The sequence below is a fragment of the Drosophila yakuba genome, chromosome 2L (assembly GCF_016746365.2).
Source record: "Drosophila yakuba strain Tai18E2 chromosome 2L, Prin_Dyak_Tai18E2_2.1, whole genome shotgun sequence".
NCBI classification, from domain to species: domain Eukaryota; kingdom Metazoa; phylum Arthropoda; class Insecta; order Diptera; family Drosophilidae; genus Drosophila; species Drosophila yakuba.
The window spans coordinates 2,767,559-2,776,504 of NC_052527.2; the positions used below are offsets into that span (position 1 = coordinate 2,767,559).

At 45.3% G+C, this 8,946-nt stretch overlaps 1 protein-coding gene across 2 annotated transcripts in view; it reads left to right on the forward strand.

The window, feature by feature from the left end:
• The window catches only part of LOC6526603 (protein O-mannosyl-transferase TMTC1), a 44,346-nt gene extending 36,841 nt beyond the window's left edge, over positions 1–7,505 (forward strand). For both annotated transcript variants that reach the window (XM_015197942.3, XM_015197943.3), the window contains 3 exons: positions 6,375–6,855; positions 6,916–7,000; positions 7,069–7,505. In XM_015197942.3, the coding sequence (XP_015053428.1) occupies positions 6,375–6,855; positions 6,916–7,000; positions 7,069–7,409 (907 nt within the window). In that variant the 3' untranslated portion in view covers positions 7,410–7,505. The remainder of the gene's footprint in view (positions 1–6,374; positions 6,856–6,915; positions 7,001–7,068) is intronic.
• Positions 7,506–8,946: the final 1,441 nt, after the last annotated feature.

Consider the following 8,946-nt stretch of genomic DNA (forward strand, 5'->3'; position numbering starts at 1 on the left):
AGCCGCGCAACATGCAACCTGAATCCACAAAATGATGTCAGTTTTTGCTCGCATTCTTTTCAAAATTCAAAAGCACAAAGTGAATGGCTGTCGCGACCTTGGGCATTGGGCACTGGGTGGTGCAATGGTGGGTCAGTGGTGCGAAGGTGGGTGGTGCGAAGCTGGGTGGCTGCTCTTAATGCCGAATGGCAGATGCTTCTGTAGTCGCTGTTCTGTTCCCTCTCTTCCGTTTGCCGGCAAAAACGTTCGGACAACATCTGAAGAGGAAAAGCGACAAAAAAGTGGGTGGTTGGGTGGTTCGGTGGTTGGTTGGCTGAAGACTGCCCAGATGCATCGCGCATACAAATCAACTCGGTCAGAAACTTTAGCTGCAGCGCACAGGGGGCACATGTTTTGCATCTTTTGGGTGGCAATTTGCATGCACTCGGCAGCCATCAACAGCAAATAGCTGCTGGTTTCAGTTTTTTAAACCGCCCACAGCCACAGCTACAGCTACAGCTACAGCCACGCCCCCCGCCCCCGCTTTTCCACATTTTCCCGCCGGCTGTACTCCTTTTGTACCTTTGTGAGGTGGGGGAGCAACGGAAACGGAACCTTTGAAACAATACGAGTGAAATGAATGCAAGAGCCATTGCGCAGCCTAATCCCCTGCAGATATGCTGTTAATTAGGCCAAAACTGAATGGGCTTACGAGTGGTGAGACTCTGATTCTTCGAGATACACTCGCAATTGCTGACCGGTTGCTAAGTACACATGGAGTTGGAATGCCCCATTTAAAGGGTGCTCGAGAAAGTTAGCATTGGGCCTATACCAATATTTGCTGGGGAAAATGTTTGCGGAAGATTAGTTGGAAATTCGTAAGCTACTAATGCATAAGTAAGCAGCCTTCGAAATGAAATACGGCGATACTGGGTTTTGAAATCATCGATAAAGGTGCCTTGTTCCTTGCTCTAAATATAATATATTATATCTAATTTATACCCAGTTGCATATATTCACTTTTGTGTACTTCGTCAGTGCAATAAAGCAGCAGCTGCGACAATTGCATTCCACGGCATTTCGAGACTTTTTCCCTTGTCTAAAACAATAAATAAACAAAAGCCCCGACATATATAATGTCCTGCACAAACATAACAACAATGGCATATCTGCGATTGCGATTGCGACTGCGATGGGTATGTGAATGGGAATGAGAATTCGTATCAGAATCGGAATCAGAATAGAAAACTAGTAACAACATGGGTGGAATTGGCATTTCTGCTTACAAGCTGCACTTGATGCAACAATATGAGAAAATAAAACTGCTGACGCATGACGTTGGCATCCTGCTTATCCCCCGCATTTCCCAGGCTTTTCCCAAACCCCCCAATCCCCCCCTTCCCCACTATTTCCCGCATTCCATTTTCCGGGGCCAATGACACTTCTACTTTGGACATATAGCAGGCACACTACGAGCCAGCTTTGTGCAGTCATAGTGCAATTTACTCGTTGCATCGACGCTAACGGCGACCGCCAACTGAGAAGCCTGTGCCCAGACTGCCACATCCTCCTTCTCATCCTCATCCACATACTCGTCCTCGTGCTCGTCCTTCCTCCACTGGGATTTGGGCAGCAGGACTATGCATTACGAGAGAAGCGCAAACATGCCAACGCTTAACGAATGCCACTCGGCGCCCCATCGAAGACACCCTGGGCAGAAAAGCGGAAGTGCTTGTCAAAAAATGTGTGGAATTCAATTAGCTGATTGCCAGCAAAGCTAACAATGGAAATTTAATATAGTACAGCTTTACATTTCATAATAAATTCAAATATAATTAAACATTCATTAACAATAGTAACAACTAGCTCGGTGAATAATGTTTTTAAGTACTTAGGTAATATAATACTTTTGGCTTACCAATCGCTTTTGGGTTTTGCTACCATACCAACCACTGTTGCTTTTGTGCGCTGCCTGCTCCACTCCTTTTGAATATGCAGGACGTCATTTCCACTCCTCACGATCCTCACACTTTTCCCAATAGCCGCGTGTCCTTGCAGCGACTGCCAAGCAGCCGTTGCTCATACGCCCTGTTGTCAGTATTGTTGTTGCTGTTGCTGTTGCTGTTGCTGCTGTTGCTGTTGCTGCTGTTGCTGCTGTTGCTGCTGTTGCTGTTGCTGTCGCCTTGCCGCTTGTTGTTGATTATTGTGTTTGACATAATAGGCTTTACGCTCCAAAAAAAAGGAAGAAAAGGGGAGCCGAGCCGAGGACCCACGGAATAAATCCGTTCGCTTTGCTTCTTTGGCAAATTGTAGGTAAATCCCTTTTCGCTCGCTTGCCAAGTCATTTTTCCAGCTTTTCCGCCGGGGGAAAAGGCTGCTCTGTGAGCGGAGAGCTCAAGCCCAAGCCCAATACAAATAATTGCTGAGAACTCCCGGGAGCCACGGACAATGGCAGCATCTGGGGAACAGAGGAATCTCCTACCTCAGTCCAGTCATGAATACCATAATCGTTCGCCGCCGAATTGCCTTCGTTTCGAGAAAACTGGATGTTAAAACTATGGAAAAACTGGAAGAGAGGGAAAAGTACACCACGTGAGTGTATTAAGCGCTTTGTTTCAGTGGAAGCCAAATATGCAGTAATTCCGTTTTTCCTCATTTAAATAAATATTTAACCAGAGCGATTTGTTTCACTCGCTGTGTCGTGGCTCCAAAAAAGCCTCTTTCAACTGCTTATTTGTGTGGATGTGTTTATATATGAGCGGATTATCGGCTTATGGAAGACTGTTACATTAATGCTCGTACCGACGATTATTTAAAAAAAAGAAGTGCACTTTTTATGCATGACCACTTTCTAACAATACCTGAATGAGATTTAATAAATATTTCTCGTTTATTGCTCACTGAAATGTGATGGGTATGTAAATTACGAGCTGAACAAAACAAGAAACTGTTTTATTTTTCAATAAATATATCTTCGTTTAAGATAAGGTAAACATTTTGTATCCCTATAATGATCTGTATTACCAACTAAAGTCTATTTACTTATCCGTTCTAATTGGGTAACAAGTTCCCGGGGCAAAAGCTTCTGCCGCACCGCAATATCCTTTATAATCCTCGGGGAAGACCCTTGTATAAAATATGAAAAAGCCAAGAACGGAGGGAAAAAAAAGGAAGGAAAAAGAAAATACAACTGTTGACGGCTTAGATAAAATTTCAAATAATGTCAATGACATAAAAGCAAAGCGCGAACTTCATAACTGCTAAGGCTTCGCTAGCCTGCAGGTTATTAACTTGGCTCAAAACGATACACTAGACGTTGGCCAACTCCGTAGTGGGTGAATGGCCATGGCTTTGGATCCTACTCCCACTTCCACTGCCACTCCTTCTCCGGATGCCTAGCCGCTGGCACATTGGCCTCTGACCAAGTCCAAAGTGCTGGGAAGCCCGGGCAGAGATTTCATTTTAGTGCCGTGGAAAGTTTAAAACGCTTTTCTCGCCCACTTTCCCACTTGCGCAAGACTGCGTTGCCTTTGCAGCTTATCGAAAAGTTGTCTGATTGAATTTTTTGCCCACTCCACTTGCAGAATGCAGCCTCTCATTTCCATGGCCTCCGATTTGGCTACACTATGCAAAATTCCAGTTTCAGCGAGAGCAGCTCCCCCATTAAAAGTAAATCGGGCTTTTAAAACTGAAGTCTTATTAGGCAACGCATATAACCATTGTAAAGGTGCTTAAAACTTTGTTTTACAAAATGTATTTCGAATTAAGTACCCCCACTGCTAAGCTATGCTTCTTTTAGGTACCATTTTAATGCCCTATAACTCCGTAATCCAAAAGTCATAAGAGCAGATTGAAACATCTACATAATGAAGGCTTTAAGCGCTGTGGCGAGCTGTGAATTTCCGATGGCTCGTGATGAAGTGGTGTGGTGTGGTGTGTTGTGTTTCACAATTTTCCGTTCTCTAATCGAAAATCAATGGCAGGTGGCCTTCAACCCCCTGACAAAAAGCAGCCGGGATTTGGAGCACCCGGGGTGCCAGTGCGTCGCGGATAAGCAGCTGTTTGTACATTATTTACTCGTAAGCCATCAATAGCCCGGTATATCTCTAGCCGGCACCTTGCGCCCTGTGGCTATGGATTTTGCGATCCCGCCACGTGCCACCCGCCCGGAACATAAAGCATCCTGTTGCTGCCTGTTGCAAGGAGCAGCTTCTGCTCCTGCTCCTGCTCCAGCTTCAGTACCTCAGCATCAGCTCCTCAGCTCCTGCTTCTGTTTCTGATGCGCCAGTCAACTGTCAGGGATTTGTTGTGCTGCTGCGCCGGGCGAGGATGCTCTGATTTTTAGCTGCAAAATGCCACAGCAAAGGATAAGTTCGGGTGGTGGAAATGGGTGATGGAAAGTCAAAGTAACAGACAGCCAAACACCAAAACCAAAAAATCACTGAGCTGTATAATTCGATTTCTCGTTTTCACTCTTTCTGCTCGTTTTATTTTCGTTCAGTTGCCGTTTGCTTACCTGCGCAAAGCAAAAAAAAAGGGGGGGGAAATGGGGGAAACCCATGAAAATAAATAGAATAACATGGCTTGTTTTTCTTTTGGCCCGAATGGCATAGCGTACTATAAAATAGAATACTCAATATTCAGTTGAGCAAATCCATGCGTTGTTCGGTTGCAATTCGCATGCATTCACTCGGCTCCTTTTTTCGCTTGTTTTATTTTCCCCAAAGCATTTTTTTTTTGTTTTGTATTCCTTGCTATGAAAATGCAGCCCCAACTGCAGCATACAAATTTTAGAGAGAGAGAGGAGTTGGAAAATCGTAGAATGAAATTGTGGGCAACGAGGGATTTTCAACATGGAATGCCGAATGGCTGCTCATTCGAAAATAAAATTTAAACAAATTCAGCTCTCCATATGCGAGTGTTCATTGAAAAGTTTGCTCACACCCACTCCACAGTGGAGTACCTAGTAGCTAGTATCTAGTATCTGGTATCTGGTATCTCGTATCTGGTGGAAAAGCTAATCGGCAAATCCATGGGGTTGGATATGTAAATTTTGTATATAACAATATAGGGTGGCCTGTGAAGAAAGCTGCCCATATTAAAAGTCATCCCATAATGGCAATGCGTATTTGTGGGTTTTTCTGAAAAGGGTTCCTTATTCGCTTTACTATTTTTTCATGTATTTATTTGATTTGTGTGTGAAGTTGCCGAAATTAAATCGATGTACAATATTTATGTAAAATATTCAAATTTTCAATAAAACCAGCAGGTCAATTTATCCCCTTATTAGGTAGATATTTTATTTCTATAATAAAATTATGTACCTGTCTGCAAGTTATGCCAAACATCAATATTTTTAAGGTATGAATTCCCAGTTGGAAATCCTCTTTTTTTCTCATACATAATCCGCTTTTTGTCAAAATCTGGAGTATTTACAAGCGGCCCTCTTGTTGATTTTATAGCCTTGTCGCTACTCAACACAACATTTTCAGGACTCGCTGTTTGTTTGAATAATTCTGTTGCTGCTGCTGCTGCTGCAGATGCGGCTGGTTTGCAGAAATAGTAGCAATCTGGGCTTGGGTTTATTTTGCACCATTTTGTAGCGCCACATGCTGCTGGAATGTTGCAAACAAAACGCTGCCTTTATTTAGAATCACTTATTCATGCATGCGATCCGTTGAAACTTTGTGTTGTCTATTTTTGGTGCCTCAGACATCCGGGTTTGCAGGATGTGTAGGGATGTGTAGGGCTGTGTAGGGATAACCAGCAGACAGTCGACAAATGATATAGGTATATGCATATATATATTTATGGAAATGTGTGGGCGAGTTGGGGGCATTCAGTTGTCCGTTGATTTAATGAAGCTGGCTGAAATCAACTTGAAGGTCAGCACTGTGCAATTAGCCGGTGGAAACCGCAGCAAAGCAAACTGAAAGTTAATTTACTCCCAACACTTTTGGAGGCTCCAGCCCTCGAGTTAAGTAACTTTACTTTCCCTGGCTTTCTCTTTTCCATATTTTTCGCATATTTTTTTGAACAACTTTTTCTACAACTCCCAACTGCTGAGTGAAGGGCAAAAACTGTGAAGAGAGTGCATTTCCTTGGGAATTCAAGTGCATTGTTCGGCTGCACAAGTAAAGCCACAATGCCAGAATGGCTTATTGCTAATTCTGTAAAACATTTGCGTACAATTTAATAATAACAGCAGCTTAGGCACTCAAAAACGAGATGGACAGCACTGAAGTAAAGTCACTCTTCTAACTAAAGCATTCGGAAACCATTAATTTAAGCAATGCTTTCAACATTAAGAACTTGAAACCAAATGATTGCTGGAATTGAAGATAATACACTTTGAATGATAGATGTTAAAGCCCGTTTATCTTGCCACATTTTAGGGGCGTGGTGCACCAGAAGCAGCTGAACTTCAGCTCGGCAGTTCCGTGCTTTCGCCGGGCCATCGAATTGCGTCCCCAGCTGGCGGTGGCCTACTTGAATCTGGGCACATCCCTGATCTCCCTGGGCGACCATCGGCCAGAAGCCATCTCCGTGCTGCGGATTGGAGCTCGTGTGGAGGGCAGTGGGGTTCGGGATCGTGGTGCCCACGTGGAGGCACGCTACACCTGCTACCTGCAACTGAGTGTCCTTTACCGCTCCGAAGGAAGACTTCACGATGCGGTTGCTTCGCTGAGGGAATCCCTTAAAGCTCTGCCTTTGCTGCCTTCAAAGCAGAGGGCTGTGCTGCATCTGCGACTGGGCGAAATCCTGGCGGAGCTGCAGGATTGGGACGAGGCGGAGCAGCAGCAGCGATTGGCGCTGCATTTGCAGCCGGAGCAGGGGACAGCCTATGTCACCTATGGCCAGACGCTGGCCAGGAATGTAAGCTAGTTACATGTGAACCCAATCATAATGTAATAACGTATTTTATTGCACTTGCAGGGCAGTCGCCTGGCGGAGGCCGAGTCCTGGTTCAAGAGAGCGCTGCAGCTGGCGCCCTTGGAGCCCAGTTCGCATCATCATTATGGTAAGAATAAGTCACTTTCATGGTTCATAGACATAAGCCATTTGTATGACAATAACTTTTCATTGCAGCCGACTTCCTGGAGCAGCAGGAGCGGCATCACGAAGCGCTCAGCCTTCGCCTGCGAGCCGCTGCCTTGGCGCCGCAGGATTACACCCTGCAATCCTGCGTGGCGGATGCACTGCGTCTGCTGAATCGCCTGGCCGAAGCGGAGCTGTGGTATCGCAAGGCGGTCACCCTGCAGCCGCTGGCCGCCCATGCCCATGCCAATCTGGGCGCCATCCTGCAGATGCGTGGCCTTCGCAAGGAAGCAGTGGCGTGCTATCACAAGGCCTTGGAGCTGCAGCCAGGACATGCCATCAGCAGAGCGAATCTGGCCAGGATGAATGTGCACAAGGACGAAAATGAATGAGAAACGGGGGCAGCACTTGTTAGGAATGTAGAATGTAAATAAACTTTAGATAGAAGAGAATATATTTTGTAAAAATAAAGAATACAATGATTGAAAGTTGTTTAAGCTGTTTCGATTGAAAGGCTTTAAATGCATTTAGCCTGCTTTTTAAATTGCTGAGTGTAAATATTTGTTTGCCAGAGGCACAATGTAAGACGCATTCCTTTCAACCGCAATTAGTTTAGCCAGCATTATGTGAAAATGCCAATCTGTTGCCGACGCAAATTCCAGAAAGCCAAACCGCGCTGCGAATTATTTCCATATCAAGTCTTTCAAGGTTTCATTCGGGTAAAAACGGAGCCAGGTGACGGGGCTTAAACGCAGACAAAAGCCTGATGAGACCAAAGGACTTGAAGGGCATCGAAAACAGAGGCATGTACAAAGCCGCCAGAGGTCCTGGCAACCTGGAATGGGTGAGACAGGCAGACGGGCAGACAGAGTCACTCAGCAGTTAGACAGCCGGATGGCGACGTGATAATATCAAGTGGCTTGGCAAAAAGGAAAACCGCAGCAACCAGAAAACCAGAATGGGCGGCTTCGAAGTGGGTGGCCAAAAGCGAATGCGGGGTATCATGCGAGAAATAGTGCTTACTAAGCATTAAATTATAATTAAATTTTAAACAATGAAACTGAGTTAAGAAGCAGAACGAACGAGGGGCTGCTTCCTTCCACCCAAAAAAGCTCTTAATCACAAACATGCGCAGCCACTTCAAAGGTGAGTCCTCGTCATATCAATGTGGAAAACGGAGAATGGAATTGCTCTAACCCAGACTGGCTGCTCTGGCTGCTCTGGCTGGTCTGGCTAAGCATATGCGCATATAAATTAACATAGACACCCGAGTATTTAATTAAAATTCCATCAGCAGCACACACACACACACACTGGCGCACCTGGCCACCCGAATATGACAGGTGGATGGAGCCCAGGTAGACACACATTTTAGCGCTAAGCCGAGCAGATGCCCCTGGAGTAAATCCACCAAAAACCACACACACTCGCACACACACGCACACACACGTCCGACGAAATCTGCAAAACGCCTTTGGGCCCTCGCCAGTCGGGAGTGCAAACAAAGGGGAGTAGCCCCCAGTAGCCCCCAATAGCAGCTCCCAGTAGCCCCAAAACACACACAAACTCCCGGTGAAGCAATCCCCCGCAATCCGAGAAGCATAACCCCTTTAATAAAGAGCACTGCAAACAATTAGTGCAATGGTTAACGATTTTTAGTCAAAATATGTACATAGCTGTGTGAAAGTATGCAAGCATGTCTTTAGAGTTTTAGAGTAGCTGCACAGAAAGTATTGCATACTTTTAGGGACCAGTTGCTCTCAAACCGTCATTTAAATTCCAGATGCAATGTCCTACTAGTTAACATAAGTTTAATGATTTTAAGCTGTTTCTCCAGGTGTAGTGATGGGCGGGCAGTTCGAAAACAGTTGGCGCGAACAACTGGCGGTCGCTGTGGGGTTTTGGCAGCCTCGCCTCGATACTGACTGA